Here is a 22,137-nt window from a genome sequence, read left to right as displayed (position 1 = left end):
TGCATTTCTATAATTGTTCACACATTTCCTTAAAGCGCCTGCAGCTGCAGTCAGGAGGAAGAAGTCAGTGAGGACTATTTTCAGCTGCGGATGAATCCACTCCTGCTGCTGCAGTGACTGACAGCAGGGTGGCGTATGTGGGACCGAGTCAAAATAAACCCCAATGTGTGTCTTAACGGTCATGAAGGAGCACCAGGCAGACATAAAGGCCAAACTACATTCGCTAAAATTAGAGCTTGTCAGTTACAGTTAGCGACGTCACGTTGTTGGTAAAGTGCTGACCAGTGAAGAAACTGGGGACCAGTGAAGGGGACTGGTTTAAATGCATAGAAAACAAAACCAGTTATTCATTCTCATGCTTTCTACTGTAAAGAAGATAATCATTGTGCTGTAATGATGCTGAAATCAGAATTAATCATCTCACTTCTTTGTAATCTGAGAAGGTGAAATTAAAATATACTTCATTTTAGACATTGATGTGCTATTAATAGCAACAGTGACAGGAAATAGCCACGAGCATCAGAAAGATCGACATGACTGCACAGGGTGTTGTGTGCTTGGGGGTTTCAAACTGTGAGGCGTGCCTCCAAAGGGGGCCGTGGCTTCGGGCTGTGTGGGGCCACATGGAGTGCCTTTAGACAGATACTGCAGTATGAGCGAGTGCATGTCAGTCTTCTGGGGGGAGCGACACACTGCTCATGGTTTTACGGTCATCCCTCCCTATATCGTGGTTCACGTTCCGCGGATTCACTGTATCGCGGATATTCTTGCCGAACATGTATATTCATGTATCGTGGGATTCTGCAGAATGTTTAAGTGTTGAAATGTCCATTATTTTCATTATTTTATTGTTAAAATAAGCATTTTTTTAGCCTAAGAAGAATAAAACAATAAAAAGATATATAATATATATAGATATAAAATGCAGTACCGGTACATATTGAACACAGAGGAGGGTGGAAGGAGGATTGATAACAGTGGAGGGAGGGTTCATAAAGGTAACAGCATATGTAAAATAATAAAATAAAATAAATATGCTGACACAACTTCATCAGGCTTATGGGTAGTACCCGTAGAGTGGTTAGCAGGAGCTAATGTAGCATTGCCAGTTTCTCCCTTGTGCAGGTCCAAAGCCCGGATAAATGCTGAGAGTTGAGTCAGGAATGGCATCCGGCGTAAAAATTTGCCAAATCTAACATGAAAATCATGTTAGATTATCCGATCATACCGGATCGGTCGAGGCCCGGCTTAACAACGACCGCCAGCGCAGTTGTTAACCCACGGGTTGCTGCTGGAAAATGGATTACTGTGGGTCAAAGACAGAGACGAAGAAGAGGAGGAAGACGGGTGCAGCAGCAGCGAGAGAAGAGGGAATGGAAGAGTTTAGGACCGAGAGCAGGGACTTTAAATTTTGGGACGATACGGGAAAAGCTAGAGAGCTGCGGGACATGATGATGCCAGCTCATGAAAAATGGGAGTAAAAACTGAAGTGTTGCATTGATATTTTGGTTCAGTATGTCTGAGTCGTTCCTATGCCTGCAGTCTTCTGATGTCACCTCTATCATGGCTATCACAATAGGGTTCACTGATTCCAACCGCTGCCTCTGTGTGTGTAAAGCCAATTCGGAGTTAAATCTGATCTGGCACCTCGCCTTTAGTCGGTTTAGTCTTTAATATCAGGCGGAATCTTACCGATATGCATACATTTCTGTCTGAGATCGTTCAGAAAAAGAAGTGAATCGGCGAGCTGGCTTTGCCACAGCAGTCTGAGATGGACATCTGTTGCTGCAAGCCAGTGAAATATCAGCTAAAGGTCGCCACCAGGCGTTTAGATGAATATGCAGGCTCCATCTGACTGATACACTCACCACTCATCACGATTTTATTATGCTCGCATAATGACAATAAAGTATCTTGAATCTTGAATCTTGAATCTTGAATCCATGAAAGTGGGAGGAGTTGGTCTTCAGGTTTCGGACTCTAAGAAGCCAGAACCTCTCTGTTACCAAACCTACAAATCTAACCAGAGAACGCATTTGAATTGTGTCATTGCTGATACTGACCCAAAGCTTTAACAGAAGCAACAACTCTGACTGAACAACTCTAAAGTCTTCCTCTCTCCGGCTGCCTCTTTGTCTGTGGCTACAATAAACTAATTGTTTATGGAGGATTATGCAATAATCATTCATAATAATCAGTCATGCTTCACAAATTGCTGCTGCCTTTGTACAGGCCTGTTGGGGTGAAATTGAAATATCAGAATGGAGGCCTTAAGATAGCTAGTGTGTTAGAAAAACTCAGTTGTGTTGCAATATTTTTATTGTAATTTGTTTTGCTCTTCACAATGAAGGATCTTTTAATGTCTTGAAATACTCTACATGGAATGAATGAATTTTTTATACCAGTCAGAGTCTGACAGATATTAATTATAAGATAAAAGTAAAATAGGTACTAAAATAAACATGAAACCAAGTGTAAAGTTACAAACTTACTGAATATAAAAACATAACCAAATACCAAGACTGGAAAGATACAAGCTGCCAAGAATTCATGCTGTAATTATGACTTAATTTTAAATTAACATCCAAATGAAGAAAATGGAAGAAAATGTAATGACGACATTATAGATTGAATAGTTTATACTCAAAATCTATTCTTCAGTGTGATGTAATATTCTACTAAACTACTTTCCTTGACATTATTTGATGCCGCTGGAACAGAAGGGGGATTGTGATGTCACATTTATGCTGAACTGGTGACACTAATTTGGGGCTCCACCTTGAAATGTAGTCAAAGCTTCCGTTTTGTCAGGAAGTACGGTAAACAAATTCATTTCATAAATCACTAAATTTGAAACCATTTGTCAAATATTATGATTTGAAAACGTTTTGACCGACTGAATAAACCCGAACCCAGCCCTGAGTTTTACCCCCACAATTTCACAACAAATGTAGGATACTAACAACTAACCCATGTTAGTGTCCAACAGTCAGTGTTCATATTTCCATTCGATACTTTAACTCACACCTTCCCTCCTATGCTGTTTGCACAGAAACAGCAAATCGTCAATCTCGAGCTCGAAGGAGACGGTTCAAACTCAGTCCAGCCAAAACCACAAGCCAGAATTACATACCAGTGTTTGTACCTGCCCTTCCTCACGTGTAATTCACATCACATTATTTAAGCTCGCACAGCATCATCTCATGATGTCGGTGACCAATCAGAGTCGACGGAGGATGATTGCAGTCTTCATTGATGTCTCACTAACCCCTCCTAATGTCTCTCACTCTATATCAGCGTGTGAACGCTGCCTGCATGGATGCAAGTTTGTCTCTGTGCACGTGTGTGTGTGTGCAATCATATGTCTTCATGTGTGCATGCTTGTGCACGCTTGTCGCCAGGGGCTTGATGCTGAAATTATGCTCCAGCGAATGAGGGAACATTCCGAGCTATCATGTGACTTTGTGATGTCAGAGAAAGAGAGAGAGACGAGAGAGAGAGAGAGAGAGAGAGAGAGAGCAAGGTGCAATTTAGCCCCACAGCTGATCGGTGCAGCGCTCAGAGAGAAAGCGAGACGACCAGACATAGTCACTTTCACGCCTGCTGCTTTATCCTCTTCACACACACACACATGCACATCAGCTCCTTTGTACATGTACACAACTGCAAGGCATCAATTAAAAAAAAGAAAAGAAAAGAAAGGATGTACTGCTTCCTCGACTTTCCAAGCTCAGAACACTTTGAATACTGAGGACATTTCTGCCTCCTGGACGAGAGTAAAACTGCAGAAAAGAGCAGGAGACAGGCGGACGAACTAAAGACAGGTGAAGAAAAACCAAACAGGCCAGCAAGGGGTGAGACAAAAGGATCTGACAACAGAGCAGGGGAATGTCCTTCCTCTCTGGATCATCCTGGCAGCAGCCCGGCATCAATCATGGCAGCAGCGGATTCGGTCAACCTTCCGCCGGGCATCAGCATCAACAGCAACAAAGGCTGAGCAATGTCTCCGGGGCCAGCATTCCTGCAGTCCTGGCCTCTTCTGCACTATCACCCTGCAGCCCGGGTTCTGGCCGACAGAGTGACTGGCTCGGCCAGACCCAGATGGCATCAGGAGAGAAGGTTGCCTCTGCTGCACAGGGTGAGTCCAGAATGACTTTGATGGAAGGTGAGATTAAATTAGTCCAAGGTCGGACTGAGGGAACGGTTTCTGGGAAAGTGGCTGAAGCCCCAGGAAGTCCAAGCTTCAAGACGCCAGTGCTGAAGATAGAGTATGAGGGAGCCAGAGGGGAGAGGCCAAGGGATGATGCACAAAGAGTGGGAGAAGCAGGAGGGTCATTAGGGAGTTCAGGACAAAGCCCAAGCAGCCCCCTTTCTTCCCACTCATCCCCTTCTTCTTCAGTACCTTCTCCGCCTGTCTCACCTGGAAGAACCTTTCCAAATCCCGCTTTTGACCATAAACTCACATCAAACTCAAATTTTGGACAAAAGAATCCACATCAAAACCGTTCTGGCGGCAACGATGGATTCATCCGGGGATCTGCTCAAGCTGAGCGGCTTTGGGAGAGAAACACATTAAACCCTTGCTTCAGCGGAAATGCCAGATCAAGTTCAGGACATAAAGAGGATGAGATTAAATCTGTTACGTCCTCGACATCTGGAGGCCTACTCGGCTGTCCGAAAGAAAAGCCTGTCCCTGTCGGAAATCTAACTATCAAGCCATATTTCGAAAAGCAATGCGTTACCCAGGTTACTGGCGCTGCCGCTCCCGTTGCTGACCTCATCACTGGAGAGCCTGAAGCAGGCCTGCCTCCTGGGCTTCAGGTGAAGGGTGTAGGAGGTGTCACGGAGGAAATGGAAAGCTCAGGTCCCACTGAGAAGGGGAGTACAAGACCACCGCCAGGCAGCGGTGGAACGGGTGATGATGGGAAAACGGGATCGCCTGCTAACCGAAACAGAGAAACAAAAACTGGCCCAAGCAACGACCTACCACAGCGGACCGCAGTGAGACGTGCAATGTCTGACTGCTCACACCTGTCTGTTCCCATGGTGATGGCTGAAACGTACCCTACTGGCATTGGAAGCTCACCAGTGATGGCACCCAACATGCCGGATTCTGCCCTGATGGGAACAGCGTGCCCGCCGAGGGCGCCCTATCCTCACGCCGCCGTCCGGCGCTCACTCACAGTCACAGACGGCAGAGAAGCTGCAGCTGCAATGGCGACGATGATGATGTCATCCACATTCATGGCATCACCGCTAATGCCCTCATCCCCACCTCCTAAAAGGCACCACGGGAGTTGCGAGAGCAGTTTTTTAATTGCTGTCCCACCCCCTGTGGGAATGTCCATTAGCAGCACTCAAGATAATAAAGCAAGCATAACGGGTAAGAGTTTCTTCTTGTGCGCCTCTGATGGGATGGATATGAGGCGAGCGGCAGATTTTTGTGTTTGGATGAAAGTTTCCTGAGATTCGTTCGAGGTTTCTGAGTCACTTCCGAGACGTTTGATTCGTTCAGTTATTCTTATCGGTACTTAAAGGACAAATATAGATGTTCACTTGCGTGATGTATCAAAGATGTCCAACAGCATCAGAGACTTGAAGGAGAGGCAGAAGTTCTGTTAACCAATGACAATCACAGAGCCTTCCGGTGCATTTCTGAGACTTGAACCAGCATTGCTCACTTTCCTGCACACACTCTGCTGATATGCCTTGAATGGAGGCTGTAAATGGAACTTGCATCTCGCATGCAACCTGATCAACCTGAACCCTTTTGAAAGTTAGTTTAAAGTGAGTGCATTTGCAGGTGGACATGCTATGATTTTAATGTACTCCTGCCATCATGTCCACCTGTTGACAGTGCTTATTGTCTTTCCCCACATCAGTTGCAGTTATTGTCCTTGCTCTCAGCTTTAGATTTAAAATGCATCCCTTTAACATGTGATTGCATGTTTTCTAACAACAGAACAGTTTTTGGACAGAATTTATTAGCAAGGTCAAAACTGAATGGATTTTATATTCTGGATCTGGGATCCAAAATGTCCTTAATAGCGATAATTCTGTTGCATCCAAATGCAATAGAGCCACGATAGTTCCACCCTCGTAATTTAAATGCTATGATTGCACTTATTGACATTATCATTTGATAAACACATTTAAAGCACTTTCCATTCAGGTTCATGTTGATGTAACCGAACGTGGGATCTGACAGAGGAACTACCCTTAAATGTATTTGTAGAACAACATTAATTTCCTCTCCGTTCAGTATTTCATGTGTGTTTCTCCGCCTCTGTCGTCTTTCTATTCAGCCATGTTTCGTTTTTCCGACTGCAGTCGACATAGAAAAGCTGGGACATTGATTAGACATTGACTGTGACTGTACTCTTTCAAATATAGAACAGCTATTTCTAGCGTTGTGTGTGTGCGTGTGTGTGTGTGTGTGAGATGAGCTGTGAATCTTACAGCTTTTAAAGGCACACACCCCCACTTGCACCCTGACAGCAGACGGCGAAGGTGCAACTTAAGGTGTATTTTATTTATTTGGCAGCAAAATGCATCACCGCACCGCACCACAGCAATGCACACACACACACACACACACTAAATAGCACAACTGTAAGAGGAGGAGGAGGAGGAGGCGAGTCTTGAAGCTAAAGCTAAATGAAGCTGTGATAACACACAACCAGCTCATCAGGCCGATGGGCTCAGGGACCTACCTGGAACCAGGACTAGTTAAGCCCAGCTACTTCCCGAAATGCTGCGTCTGTGGGCTCGTTTTAGTTTGACGGCAGCAAATCCAGGTCAGAAGAAGAAGAAAAAACAAACAGGACTGGGCTGATAATAGAAACTTTATGCTCAAAACTTGTAGGAAGTTTCTCAACGTGTGATTACTGGTGCACGTGAGCAGGTAAATCCATATATGCATGTGCACGACAGAAGGTAATAAATAGTGAATGGATGAGCACAAATGTTGTACAGGCACTGATGAAAGTGTGATTACAGTATGAGAGTTTTACGAAATGACCAGCTTGTGTGAACTGTATATGAAATAATACCTCCCAATAATCAGTCTATCATCCTGTCTATTGATTGTCCTGTCTCGTGAGTAGGGGCTTTGTGTGTGTGTGTGTGTGTGTAGGTGTGTGTACATGCGTGTGTGTGAGGGAGTAGAATGCCTGCAGTGAAATATCGCTGCTCCAGCTCTGTGTCTGTTAATGTTAGTAATTCCCCAATCACATCTGTCACAAACAAACAGACTCGCACACACACCCACACCCACACACCCACACACCCACACACACAACTACACACACAGGTGTGTGTGTGTGCAGCTGTGCCTTATAGCGTGGCGTTACATGGATCCTGTGTGTTCTCACCCAGCAGTTTCATCGTGCTGGTATTGCTGGGTGCTGCAGGTGCAGCTTAGGTAATCAATTAATATATTGAGTAATTCATTCGATTAATCGAGTAATCGGATAAAAACACATTAAAGTGTCTCAGAATATATTTAAGAGGTAAACAAACAAACAAATGTTAATGCTTGCAATTACATTTATTTTAAACGGCACACTCCTTTCTATTAATATTGCACTTTAATTTCTCAAGAGCATTCAATGCAAATAAAAATAAATAAAATACCTGAGTGAAGCCTCAGGTATTCAGGTAGTGAAACAAACATTGACAATAAAACTAGCTGCATCAAACAATTTCAAACTATAAATTAAAAACTGTCTTCACATTTTAACACGCTCTATAATGTTGTTAGTGACATATATTATTATTATAAGTCTTTCAAATTTGTTTCTAGCATGTAGCCAAGTGTTTCAAAAGAGGGGCTTTAGTTATGTGACGATAGAAAAAAAAAACAACTTATGTGACGATAGCATGCACATAGCGTCAGCTGATGGTATTGATTTGACCTTGTTTGCTTGTTTAGATAATAAATGTTCTGGATGCTTCCTGTTCAAGTGCTGCAACATCGACGTAGTCCTGTTGCGATACGGAAGCTCTGTTTGACACCGCTAACATTGCACCACCTTCTCGTTTTTTGGGGGGTTTTTTTTACTTGAAATGGTCCCAAACTTTGGACAGATTCTGTCATTCGCTTTGGACTCCTTCCTCCCTTTCTCCTTCATTATCGTTCTTTTCTTCATCTTTGTCCGTGCTCCCCACCGCCACACATGCCGTGCTGGCTTTCCCACGGACGGCTTCAACAGATTATGGGTGATTTTAATACGCAACACTAATTAATCGAATCCTCGAGGCAACCAAATTGAAATCGGAGCTTTTTTTCTAATCGAACTACTCGATTTAATCGATGAATCGCTGCAGCCCGAGCTGCGATACTGTGATAAAGCTACTTTCAGTCGAGTAATAAAGTCGTCTGTTTATTTTAAAGTTACAATAATGATGTCACTGAATATTAAGTGTTTGTTAATATGTTGTGAATCACTGACTGATTTTAAAGTTTAGCTGCTTTTGATTTGACCTCGCAAGACGACCATGACCTCTTTCCTTTGAGATAGTTTTCCTGATACAAAAACACATTTATCATTTTCCATCATCAATGCACAATTCAGTTGTTGATTATCATCTGGAATCATTATTGGTGGTTGATTGACATTTTTCTGACGTTGGTTTTTTTGGTGGCCTCACTTCAATCAATGACAAAAGACAATAAACTAAAGTGAAGGTAATTGAAAGGCCTCTGACAGAACTGTCTATGGATTTCAGACATTGATGATGGTGACTCATAGTAGACTAACGATGCTCGGACTAGAACAGATGAGTGCTAATTTTATTCCATCCTTTCCAAGTTATACTTCTTCTTTCCTCAACTGACTTATTTTCTCTGATTTTTCTTAATCAGCTGCTGGGGCGACCTACATACAACAACCCACATAGATATTCCTGCCTATAAATACCTGGAATATACATACAATGAGCATGCAGAACGCTGCAGAACATTATCGATCTGTTCCTGTCAGACGCTAACAACGATGTTGCTTCTCTCATAGTGAAATCCGACAACAAAGAAAAGACGAACAAGATCAATCCCTTTGACAAAAAAGAGAAGGAAGAGCCGCAGAAGCAGAACAATGGACCGGACAAGAAGCAGAAGTCTGACAAGATCATCAAAGACGAGGACAAGTCGGAGAAGATGGACACAGAGAAAAACAACAAGACCAACCAGAAGGGAGAGAAGGTTGACAAACCGGAGAAGACCAACAAAGACGACAAGAAGGAGGAGGAGAAAAAGTCTGCTGAGAAGAAGGAAGGGAAAGGAACGGCCAAGTCTCCCACAAGCAATGGAAAGGCTTTACGAAGTCCTGACAGCAAGAGCAAGGTGGGTCACACACACACACACACACACAACCATAAGTGTGTGTGTCTGATTTGTGTCTGTCTGATAGTCGCATCAGTGGATTTTCCTTTTGAAGGAAAAGGCTTTCAAGTTCTCATTTGCTGGACTTTGACGTTCCATTTCGCTCCGATGCACAGATGATTAAAGTCGTCACATGAACGGTTCCATCCAGCACAGACTATCAAACGACTTTTAACGCTGCCCTTTACAGACTCACAAACGGATGCACAAGCCAGAGGGAGCAGCAAAGCTTCGACAGTTTATTGCTCGTCATTTGTGTGAGGCTGTAGATGTTACTCAACGTGAGGGCCAAAGTAAATAAATGTATTTTACATACTACAAGATGTTTTTTTTTTAAAGCCTCCATTATAAATGAATGGGAAAATCCATAGTTTTATTTTTTTAATCAATCCAGACAGGTATCCGGATTGCTCTCTAAATGTAATGGGATCTACAGTAATTTATACCAAGATCCATCGTCAGATTGTCTTTTCGTTTTTTCATCAAGATCCATTCAGCAGATAATGGATCCATTTTCCGTTATCCTGCTAACAAACAAACAAACAAACGTCATTGGTGGAGGTAATTATAAAACCCTCCCCTTCAGATTTTCTGACTAGACAAGACAAGGTTCGTCAGCAGCGCCGAGTGCACTGTTGGCACAGGAGTGATAGAATAACTGAGAAACAGAATGAAAGGAAAGGAAATGAGATGAGACGTGAAATGTGTGCGTGAAGGAGCAGAGGGAAAACTGTGATGAGAAAATACTGAAAAACAGGTGGGAAGGAGAGCAGGTGTGCCAGATGCAGTTATTTTAAGAGTTAGATGTGAATTTAATGTTGTTGCAACTAAAGGTATGAAAGAAATAATTCTCCTGAGACTCAAAGGAGACGAGCTTCCCTGTACCTGCAGTGCTATTTCTCTTTCTAGATCGTTTTAGTGTGTGAAGATGTACGATGCATCTTTCTGTGCGGCAATTTGGAAATAAATCACTTTAGACTTTACCCTGCCCATGCCGGCTAGCGTGTTAGCAGTATAGCAGTAAGCTTCAAGCTCACCTTATTCAAGTTAAATTAAAAAATGTTCCCTCATCAAGAGCAACAACGGTAAAAAGGTTCAAGCTCAGGCTTCTTCCGGTGATGCAGACAATCAGAACCGGCGTCGCTCCGTTTGGAGGTCGTCCGTCATTATGTCTGTGTGATTGGTGACTTGATTAAAGTGTTGTTTTCAATAATTTGAGGCCTGATTTCCTACCATGAGCTGTCTGGTGCTATTGGAATGCTTCTTTCATTATATTTCAAGTAGTTTTTTGTTTTGCTGCTGATGAGCTAACATGGCTAGAAAATGCTAATTTACACTTTACACTTTAATTTATAAATGTCACATGGTTCCTGGCTGTGCCATATCACGCTGTCACTGCAATCAGCGATTGCTTTTTCTTTTTCTGTCTTTTTTTTTATTTACTTCCCTTCTCTTCTGTTGTTATTGTGGCTTCTCTTAATTCCATTATTGCCAGCCTGACCTGGGCTCAACTCCACCAAGGTCTGCCAAATCACGCCCATCCACGCTCTCCACCAATGGAGAAGCTCTCTCAAGCAAACGCCCTCCCCCCACTGCAGCCTCAGCCAATAAAAAAAGTCCCGTGCCCAAGGCAACCACACCGACTGCCGCCAAGCGGCCGCCGATGGCGACTGGTTCCACCAAGGCTGCTAAGGTGAGTTTAAAGTCTGCGCTGGCGTTCTCGTGAAGTTGGTGCAACCACTGTGGCGTTCCCACCGAAAGCAAGTACCGGTACCGGCTTTCTCTCAGTATCATATGGTAGTTTCCAACGGGGCATGGCACCTTGCAAAAAGTCCAAGAACAGAACAATTGAAGAGGCGGAAAACATGTACAGTAATACTTTGACATTGAGCTTGTAACTCAAATCAGTCGTTGCTGTCTGTGAGAACCGCTCAATCCTGAAATCAATGTTTTCAGACAGTTTCAATCTCTTCATTTGACTGACTTTTAAGTTAAGAAAAAGTCACACTGCTGATGCATCAGTTCTTGGACCGGGAGAGAGCCGTGCGTCCTGAAGTCTTACCGTCCACGCAGAGCGACTGCAGCAGCTTGGATCATGGCAGCTTGGCATCGCTTCTGTGAGCAAACTGGAGGAGTCAGTCAGGATCAAGTCCAATATCCACCTCGCTGACAAGCGCGCTACATGAGTCTCCTGCGTTTTATGCTGAGCAGGCTTTATTCGTCTTGAGCAAGCCTCTTATTCAGAGTGATGATGTGTAATCGCCGGAGCCTGGCGGAGCTGCCGATGAGCGCAACAAGAACTGGCTCTCAAAGACTTAACTTCTGATGAGCGGGAGTTCTTTTGGGCTCACATTTTGACTTCTGAATCTTAAAATTTTAGTATGTTTACATAAATCGTACCTGAAGGGTCCTGTTTGACACTTTTTCAACCCTGCGTGTTCTTATTGCACAGAATCTCAGTGTGATTTTCAATCTGACTGAAAGACTGCAGCCCCCCCCCCCCCCCTCTGCTCCAGATGAGTCTGCCTTCACCTTTATTTCCTCGCTTTGCTCTCCTTCTCTGCTTACGTCATACTCGCATGATTCACGTCTCATGATGCTGGAAAATAGCACAAAAGAGCAAAGTGGCAGCAGAATAAGAAATGCTTGTTTGCATAAACACGCACACAGTTTATTGCTCATTGGGTGTCATTTCCAGACTCCAGAAAATGGTACTGCCGAGAAACGCCCCCCTGTGCCAAAGGCCCCACCCACATCCCGTGGAACAGCCAATAAAAATGGCTCCTCTGCAACTTCTGCAAGCAAAACCGCAGGTAGGTTCAGCCCGCACCAACTCGTTTGCAGAGCACATTTCTTTCCATCGTACCCACCCCACCTGTTTGTCCTCTGCGCCTGACGGTGATTTATTCTGAGAGGCAGTAACTCAACTCTGCTTTAGCTGGTTCACAATGCAATGTGACCTCAGCTCACTGCACTACGGCTGCAGAGAGACTCATTGGCTGCACGGTAACTGAATTTCTACCATACGTTATACTTAATTGGATTCAAGAGCTGATTGTTGAAGACACCAGACTGGTATTTTTGTCCACACAGCACAAAGAGCTCTTTGAGCGGGGCGCTATGACTCAGTCTGAGCGATGCAATGCAAACAGGTCTTTTTCTCTTCAGCCCAAGAGAATACGATTCATTCACACAATTGTCAATGCTGTACGTTTTTGCAGGGGTTTAATCAGATCCCATAATCATTCCGCATCATGATGACAGAACCCATACAGGACCAGTTACCCTCAGACCTCTAGGAGAGTTAATCAGTCAGGAAAACTTGGAGATTTAGTTGGACAGTAGCAGCCAATCACCTGCTTTGGAGCTTTCTAGAACATCACCTTTGTGTTTTCAGGGTTTGCACGCTGTAATTCTATAGCCAGCTTTTCAGCGAGATTTGTTGTCACCTGAAATGTCTTTCTATTCGTCCTTTATTTATTTTGTCATGCACAATCTCTCCTTGACTTTGTAATTTTCTATTTCTGGTTTGATCTCAACCGACTCCTGAGAAGATCTAAACTTTACATCACATCTACAGTATAGATTCTAAACAAAACACTGTACTTCAAATGCCAAATAAAAATCCCCCCCACATGGTCTACACTAGTACACTCATAAATACTACCAGGATTATGTCATTCTAGTGTTTTCAAGGTTGTGTTCTATGTGTCCTGCTTTCAGCAAACAAAAATGATGCTGAGAATAAGACAGGCGAGCCCAAGAAACCCAAGACGGCAGGTAAGACGAGCCAATGTCTTCTCTTCTCCACGCCGGATCAATGAGCTGCTCAAATGGTTTATTCAGGCATCATGAAAGGTGGAATCATTCTATTCTCCGCCGGTCTGCAGCCCGTCGCCCCCCCTCTTCCGCTGCGCCCTCCACTAACGGTGAAGCTCATCGCCGCCGGGTTATCACCAAACCCCCCGTGCCCAAGCAGACCCCAGTGGAGAAGAAGCCGCCAGTGCCCCGTACTCCTCGAACCCCCCGGCCTATCAACGCTCCAACCCCTGACCTTAAGAACGTTCGCTCCAAGGTTGGATCCATTGACAACATCAAATACCAACCCGGTGGAGGAAAGGTAGGACAAACCACACAGTTCAAGAAAGGTCAATATAATTATCAAACAGCACAACAATTAGGGAAATAATAACCTTTGAATGAGGTCATTCTGCAATCAGAGTGAATGTGTGTTCACGTCTAGGCACAGCTGATGAACTGACTTTAAATCTTCTTACATGACAATAGGATTAGTGATGGTTGAGTATTATTTCTGTTCCGAGTCCAGGTTCACACAATGAAATGGTTGGGTAAATCCTGATCTCCACCAGAGCTCCCTTCTCGTTTATTTCCGTGGGTAATGAACCGTCTCTCCTCGGCACAGTTCCCTCTGTCCTGTCGGTTTTATAACCACAGCTTTGAGTTTTGCAACTTAAATGTCAGACAACGTTTGCTGCTGCGGCAGATGTTTCAAACACTGAAACCAGACTTTCTAATTCAATTAAATCATCAAGCACATCCACTCTATGCTATACGTGAGGGTTTTAATGTACGCCAGCGCCTGCCATTGCAGTTAAACTCAGGTTAAGATGTGTATTGCCTATTTTGGATGATGCTGTTTAATACTTTTTGGTTACTCTGGTACGATGTTAAAAGGCTTCTCTCATCCATCCACCTTTTAATTGTCTTGTCTTTGCTGCACTGCGAACTTTGTTCCTCACACTCCCAGGGACGCTTGGAGAACCTCTCCTGCTGTGACACACAGGGAGACTCTTTGAAGCCTTACTGACACAATGAGCTTCCTCTTCCTTCCATAACTGTGATAAAGGTGCACAGAACATCATGATCTGACGCGTGTCAGACGCTTGGCTGTATTTCCGGCCCCTCATTCTTTGTGATGGGGTTTTGAGGCGTCGCCTTGAATCACAGATACTCTCTGCTCCCCTTCAGATTTGATGTGTCAGCTCGGTTCATCCGGTCTCCTGAGACTTGCTTTTCCATTAATCTCATAAAATGACATCGTGAGTGTAGCGAATCATCTCTTCAAATCTTTTCCAAAATGTGTAACTATTTTATACAAATAGTTATCATGGTATTTTTTATTTTTATACTGTTTTGTGCTGCTTTATTTTGTCATGTCAGCCTCTTTTCATAGTCAAAGTTAATCTGTGATTTTTTTGCATTAGTCATTTCTCAGAGTAAATCTGAAATCCAATCTGCATCCAATCTGCTTTTAATCGTCAGTCTGAACTAGCTGCACCACGAGCCCAGTCCGTTGAGGTGCCAGTTAACCTCCTGCCGAGGTGTCGTTAAGCAAGGCATCGAACCCCTAACTTCCTATCTCCTTGCCAGCTCTTTCTAGATTTCATGTCTATAGACCCTGCGAAAATAATAATGTCCCATCTGTTGGCGTAATCAAAGTTGTCTTCTTGCTTCTGTGCTCTAAAAAATACAATATGTACATATTTATCTACTTAAATATCCTTGTCCATTCATGCTGCATTATTCTTCCGCGCGGTCACACAGGAGGATTAGAGACGGCTGTCTGGGTAAACCATTGAGCAAATTCTTTCCGATTTGTCAACCCAAGCATGGATGTCATCTCTCCCCTATTTATACCTTGTTTTATATTCACGGTGATTCCCCACTTCGTCTACCTGTATCATTTATATCGGGCTAGAAATCACAAGTCCAATTAAAGCTAGATTAATTTTGAGATGGCCTGTGTTTTGCAGAGGCAGTTCTATTCCTGCTGTGTCGTTTCACGGAGGGTTGAATGTATTTTAATGACGTGTCCCTAAGTGCAATAAAGTGGAGACAGTGTGATGCATTTAACAAATAGCTGCTGAACAAAGAGATTGTAAAATAGCAGACGTGTCACTCATCCTCCAGTCTCTTAAGCTTCAACCATTATGAGGACATTGGCAGCAAATTGTATGTTTGTCACTCAAAAATAAATCAAACAGTATGGAAAATAAAATATTGTGCTCCTATTTGTCGCCATACTGTCACGAATGTGGCATTTGATCTTTTGCTCTGCTCGTTCTCGCGCCGGATATTTGGTACAAGCTGCATTTTATTTGTGTAACTGCTGTAAGTCGTTGCCATGTTTTAAGGTGTTTCATCTTCTCCGGTTTGCTGCTGAGTACCTGCTATTGTACCTGTTCTTGTACCTGCTATTGTACCATAATCTGCCCATTAGTTGGTGATTAAGTCACACAACTAATTGGTGTCACTATTACAACGAGACAGAATTGTTCACCCACACATTGTTCGAATGATTTCTTCTTGAATGACACCGCTATTTTCCATACAACCACACAGTATGGTTTATTAGGTCCCGCCCCTTCCACCTGCTCTTCCACTGCATTTACGGAGGCCCGTGATTGGCTGGAGGTTGTATTGACCAGGGGGGTGCTTGTCTCCGCAGGTTTTGTCCTCTCAGAGCAACAAGGCGTCAGACCCGTCCACCCCTGCTGCCAAGGCCAGAGTGAGTCTCTACCATCTCTCCTTACGCCGTATGTCCCTGCACGCACACATTCTACATGCATTCACCCAGGACCCGCCCCCTGCTGTTCACCAGAGAAATGAGAAGATATCTGTCCAGTCTGCAGCTCTTCCTTCGATTTATTATGACTGTTATTAAAAAAACTGCAGTTTTCATGATCAATGGTAAGACAATGTCTCTAAATAAGATTGTATTGTTATTATTATTGTGCTGAATAACAGCCAATTTAACTTCACATCGTAAACTACAGGATACTGGCATTTGGGATTTCCCTACTTTTCCAACCATTAGACGGATGGCCTTACTTACATTGCATCGTGTTGTAATCAGAATCATATAGAAGCAGCCTGAAGAGGTAAATGTGCATTGGAGCTTAAATTCAATTCCAAATGTTAAAATCAGAAATAATTCATGTAGTTTTTGTGTTTTGACATTTTCTACCTACCGTTTCAAATGAGTTCATCTTTGCTTGATAGGCGTCTCTGCTATAGCTTTTAGCATTAGGCTAAACTTCCTCCATCTTTTAAAGCGCACTATCCAAAAAAATACACCATGTTTTTACTGCTGGCATCTGAGGAGATGAACTCGGATGCAAGTCTGAAAGACAAAAACTGTCAACATGACATCTCCAATTTTATTTTTGCATAAAAAATAAAGTATTTCCAATATTCCTTAATTAAGTCCTTTTAGTTTATGAACTGATGCATCACAACGTCGCGGCTACGGGCAACACAGGCCGAGTGCTGATTGTGTGCATGTGTCCATGCACGTCTGTGTGCATTGAGCGTAACTCTGTGAGTCATCCTTTGCTGCAGCCGCCTGCGTCATCATGCCATCTTCAGAGACTCGGAAGGTGTCTTACGTCTGCTCCAGGGCATTTCACATTGCTGCAGCGGCAATAAAATCAATATCCCCGCACAAAAAGGCGGAGCCGCTTTATGTGTCTTTGTGATTTTGATCCTGCTGGTCACTTCATCTGTTACCTGAATGCGTCGGTCTGGTTTCCAGGCCCTTTTTTGTTCGTCTTTATGGAATGACCTCGTCTGTGACATTGTTTATCCTGATTATCAACAAAGGGGTGGCGTTCAACACATGCAACATGGCTGATTGTGATCATCCATTAATACTTAGGTTCATCAATGACCCAAAAGCTACAATCACTGCTCATTGCTTTAAAAAAAAAATCTTGGTTTCCCATCTGAGCCAAACGTCGACTGGAATTTGTTCTTAACGACAGAATGCAGAACAGAAAAAAGAGGCTGAGGACACCTTTTGCCTTTTCTATTCTTTTCTTGCTATTTTAGTCGCTTGCGATTGTGTCTCTGCATAGAGGAGCATGTGTTAACGCCAGAACACTGGCTTTCCTGTGTACTTTTGTGTTGCACGCGCCTCTTCTCCTCTTCCAGTGTTTGTCATGTACTTGATGCAGCTTATGAAAGAGTGCCACTGTTATTCAGTCAGGATCCTCAGCTCATACCTCCTTAGAGAATATTTCATAAAGTTAATTTTGAATCGCAATAATGTCCCAAAACATCGTTACAAATGCTCTGCTCCAGTCATGACATGATGCAGCCGATCGCTGATTGGAGGAATCATTGATGAGAATGGCAAGGTCTCTTCCATACTGACAAAGCAAGCCGACTGACCTGTCAAGTGACGCTGACGGCTGATCTCCTCTTCTCTGCTGCTCTTGTCTTTCTTCTTTTGCCCGCTCTGTCTCTTCCCTCCCTGTCTCGTATGGACGTCTTGCATGCCTGTCTTTAGGTTCAGCTAGTGCACAAAAAGCTGGACTTCAGCCATGTCACGTCTCGCTGTGGATCCAAGGACAATATTAAGCATGTCCCAGGAGGTGGCAATGTAAGTACAGCTGCAGCTGGAGTCAGACTCTGGCCATATTATTAAGATGCTAATTCAGTCCTTGTCTTGCTTTTTTTGGCTCACACTGGTGGAAGAGTTGGGAACCTCATTTTATCCCAACTAGAAAAGGATGACGTGCAAGAGAAATGAATGTGGTTGGATATCATATCTTGTAAACCTCTTAAACCTAGTTTATGCAATCACTAGCGGATCTAAGACTGAATCAGTTTGACGATTCATCAGTTTGCTGCTTCCGTATAGACTGAGTTATTCTTGATTGAATGACAGCGACACTGAAGCATTGATATTCTCCAGACTACTGAATGCGCTGTGGTCGGCATGCTCACGGATCCCTCTTTCATCCCCGATTGCGTTCACGTATCGTGTCATTCTAGCACCTGCTTCTGTCTTATCTTATTTCTGGGCTGCTCTCATGGATTCATTTAGTCGAATCCATAACAGATCATGAAAATGTTCAAAGAATGCCTTCCAATCACTCTGCAAGCTGGATCACCCACATGCAGTGCATCACGCTACCAGCAGCCATTGTCTGAAACAGGTGTCAACCACAGTCATGACAAACTAAAGTTTAATCATTGCAGAGGCGACACACATGATGGGATGATGGAAATCAGCCTCTTGGTCTGTGCCGTGATATAAAAAGTCTCAATCCCCTCGACTGGTCTCGCAAATATCTGCCAACTATTGTGTTTTGTGTGGCTTCTTATTTCAGTCTTCACCGTTTCATGGTCCATTTCTGCCTGCCATAACTACATACGATGCTTTATACTTTTTATGTACTGCTGATTTGCATGCAAAACATGTACAACACATAAAAAGTATGTTGAAAAGCATTTTCCATGTAAAGAAAAGGGCAGTTTTCTAAAGTGCAAATATTATAATGGCTTGTTTAGTATTTCAATGAATTTAAATATTTGCATTTCTAATAACTATATTATAATCAGCTCACTAATAAGTGTCACCCTATGAAGAAGTTTTTTTTTTTGTTGCATTGGGTCATATTCCACTGTCTCCTTTCTCTCATCAAATATTTGAATATGATTGATCTCAGGTAACCAGATATTCGAATCCATTAGAACCAACTACCAGCAGACTAATCCAGATTAAACACACTCCCTCGCGAGGTGATGATGATATAATACCTGAATTTTCCCTACCTCCAATTATAGCCTGTCCCATTTTATCTGCAACGGTGGAGCGTCATGTACCAGCCTCAAAAAAACAAGAGGACGCCTTGCATAAAATAAAACAGGTCAAAGTAAGGAGTGGAGATGCAATCTGTTCTCCCACAGATTAAATGTAATTCAACATCATCCCTGTGTAAACGCATCTGATGCATGACAGTGGATGTAATCTGAGATCGATAAGGCGGATGTTGGAGTCAGGACGTATCGTCTAAATGAGGCAATTTAAAGAATATTCATGATCTCTTCTCTTTCTCAGGTGCAGATCCTGAATAGAAAGGTTGATGTGAGCAAAGTGACTTCCAAATGTGGCTCCAAGGACAACATCAAACATAAGCCAGGTCAGTTTCAGAAAGGCTTTCTCCTCCCTTTAAACTCTACGCTGTTCTTGTTCTAATCGTCTTCTGACTCCAGGTGGAGGCGAGATGAAAATTGAGTCCCAGAAGCAAAACATTAAATCTAAGTCTAAGGCTGGATCCATGGAAAACGTGGGGCCAGGCAGCGGACAGACCAACGGACACAAGGTCAAGCATCTACGCGTGACCTTCAACAGGCTTTGCCTCTGCTGTGTCACTGTGCCTTTACTTGCTAATGCCACTAGATGGCGTATTAATATGAAATAATACACTAAAAAAAGAATGAGGGTTTTTTTTTCCCCTATATTTGGCTTCAGGAGGAGAAAACAGAGGTGAGCCCAACTCCAACAGCTGTTGCTGCTCTGGCAACGGCACCAGGAGGTGTTGCTAAGGAGATTGGGATGAAGGAGCACCCACCGACTCTTTTTGGGGGAGATGGGCTGAGGGAGCCCCTTAGCTTAGACAAGCGCATCGCTGAGACAAGTGAGTAAAGGCGGACGCAAATCAGCTATAGTCAAATGAAAATGACCTTTAGGTGTTTACAGCTAGCCCGTTGTTCAGCAGGAAGCGGTTCAGTATGCATGCAGAAGGTACAGCGATCCATTACATGAGGTTGCATGTCCAAGACTCCACCCTCACACCCTAATGCTCCATGTAGAAGACAGAAATAAAGTCTTAGATGACCTGCAATATTGCTCTTCAATCATCAATTGCATACATGCAGAAAAGCCCTAAAAGTAAACGGAAGCTGCATTAATTTCATTGCATCACCGTCTGAAATGACAATAAAGTACGATTCTATTCTATTCTAAATGGCTGGTCATCGTTATCATTATGTTTACCACAGGAAAGCGAGCATTTAACCAGTGGACGCTCTGCCACAGCTGTTTACTGACCACCTGACATCAGTGACCAACTGGCAGCCTGGATTGTCGGGATTAGTTGATTTGTCAAATATGCTGCAGCTTGTGTTGTAGCAAAGAAGCACACTGTCATCCACACTGTCTCCACACTGTCATCCTGTCCACACTGCTGCAACATGTTCAACAGGCCCGTGTGTCTAGATACAGTTGCTAAGCTCTGATTGGACAATAGCTATTCATGGGGTTCTGCAAGCAGCAAATTACGGAGACGAGTAGCATCTGTGCACGTGTCCATGTGTGTATGCTTGCTCTCTATGTGTGTGATGGAGTGGGGTGGTAAAAATAGCAGCTACATTGCTACGAAATTGAATTATGAAGAGATACGGAGTCCGGATTAGCCTGTGTTAGAAGATAAATTTATCTGCTGCACTGCCTCTGGCCTCCGAGTCCAACCCTGTGTGGTTTCCACATCAGCCTAATTGATGGATGACTGTATTGCTGATGCAATAAAAACAGGAATGTTTTATTATTTGGCATTTAATTCATATGGACAAGATCCAGACATAAAGAGTCATCTAGTACAATTTAAGATAAATGTTCCTCCTCTTTTCTCCTTTTCTGATCAAACGTTTGTGTTTTTCTGGTGGTTACATTCTCTTATCTTAATCTTGCCTGTTTCCCTCCATAGATTGAATCTGAGTGACCTAGATTTTGGCGGGAAGCACATGGCCGACCCCGCCAATGCACCAACCAACCAATCAACCATGGCGTAGTCACTTCCCTATGGCCCCACCCTTAATCCCGCCCACTGCAGCACCAAACTGGCCAATTGCGTCGCCGTATTTCTCTGGGGCCCACCTGCTAGCGCCCTGCTACTATTCCGAACCTGGACCTCTCAGTTCCCCGGTTGATCTTCGGTCCTGCCTGCAGCAGAGAAGAGCAATTGCCGTTTGTCTGTTTCTATGTGGGGCTTCCCACGAGCATGCAAACTCATACATTCCCCTCGTAAGCACTGATTCCTAAAACTGCAAGCTCAAGCCCCAGTTTTAGAACCCTACTGCAATAAACCCAATATAGTTTTCAGTGCTCCTCCGTCTAATTACTGTCTTTATAGCAAAAACACTACGGTCCCTCTTACCTTCTTTAACTTCCAACCTTGTCATTCATTAGCTGCACCTCTTTTCCACGTTAACGCAGTCTCAGTGCCAGCAGAGCAAATACCGTCAAGTCTGCTTTAAACATATTCTAACCAATCAGCAATTGTTTCATAATCAACATGACCTACAACCATGCATGCTTTCTCATTGTACACTAACACTCTTGGTATCTTTGCCCCAGTTTGTCTTCCCCTGTTTCTTCATGTCTAGATTATTTATGTTTGAAGCTAGCATTGTTGGGTGGCGAGGACGAGTGGGTGCCGTCTGGGCAGTGGAGGGGAGGGGAAACAGTTGGACATGGATCTAAAGACAGAGCTTGAAATCAGCGCAGAATGTCAGACACATCCGACAGAGGCTTTTCTTTGGCAATCGTTACTGCAATGTTTAGAAGCTGTAAATCTGCGAAGCAGATGAATGTAGCACAGTTAGAAAAGTCATGTGGTGAGATCAGTGCATGATAATCAAGAGGGCTGGTGGCCAAGTGGTCGTGGAGCGGGTTAACCCTGTTTCACAAAAGATTCATCAGTAAACTTTGGATTTAGGTTTTAAATCCGGATATTTTTAGTTAAGATCAGAGTAGGAAGGACCCGCACCAACGTTTGAGGGCACGGAACTCTGATCTGTCACAGTGCATGTTCTCCTGCAGCATAAGTCTTTAGTTTCCGCATGTCTAATCTCTTGATCCCTGCCGCTGCGTCCCTCAAACACCTGTTCCCCTTCCTGTGAGGGGCCCCAGCAATCACATGCGTTTCCCATTTGACTTTAAGAGT

At 43.6% G+C, this 22,137-nt stretch overlaps 1 protein-coding gene across 1 annotated transcript in view; it reads left to right on the top strand.

Moving 5' to 3' along the window:
- LOC137904621 (microtubule-associated protein tau-like) overlaps window positions 1-19,838 on the top strand; it is a 35,978-nt gene extending 16,140 nt beyond the window's left edge. The window contains exons 7-16 of the mRNA XM_068748820.1: window positions 9,015-9,343; window positions 10,878-11,075; window positions 12,081-12,195; window positions 13,106-13,162; window positions 13,273-13,519; window positions 15,869-15,911; window positions 17,694-17,786; window positions 19,251-19,332; window positions 19,406-19,515; window positions 19,665-19,838. Of these exons, the coding sequence (XP_068604921.1) occupies window positions 9,015-9,343; window positions 10,878-11,075; window positions 12,081-12,195; window positions 13,106-13,162; window positions 13,273-13,519; window positions 15,869-15,911; window positions 17,694-17,786; window positions 19,251-19,332; window positions 19,406-19,515; window positions 19,665-19,838 (1,448 nt within the window). The remainder of the gene's footprint in view (window positions 1-9,014; window positions 9,344-10,877; window positions 11,076-12,080; window positions 12,196-13,105; window positions 13,163-13,272; window positions 13,520-15,868; window positions 15,912-17,693; window positions 17,787-19,250; window positions 19,333-19,405; window positions 19,516-19,664) is intronic.
- Window positions 19,839-22,137: the final 2,299 nt, after the last annotated feature.

This window comes from Brachionichthys hirsutus, chromosome 15, assembly GCF_040956055.1.
Source record: "Brachionichthys hirsutus isolate HB-005 chromosome 15, CSIRO-AGI_Bhir_v1, whole genome shotgun sequence".
NCBI classification, from domain to species: domain Eukaryota; kingdom Metazoa; phylum Chordata; class Actinopteri; order Lophiiformes; family Brachionichthyidae; genus Brachionichthys; species Brachionichthys hirsutus.
This window is presented reverse-complemented; position numbering and strand designations above follow the sequence as displayed.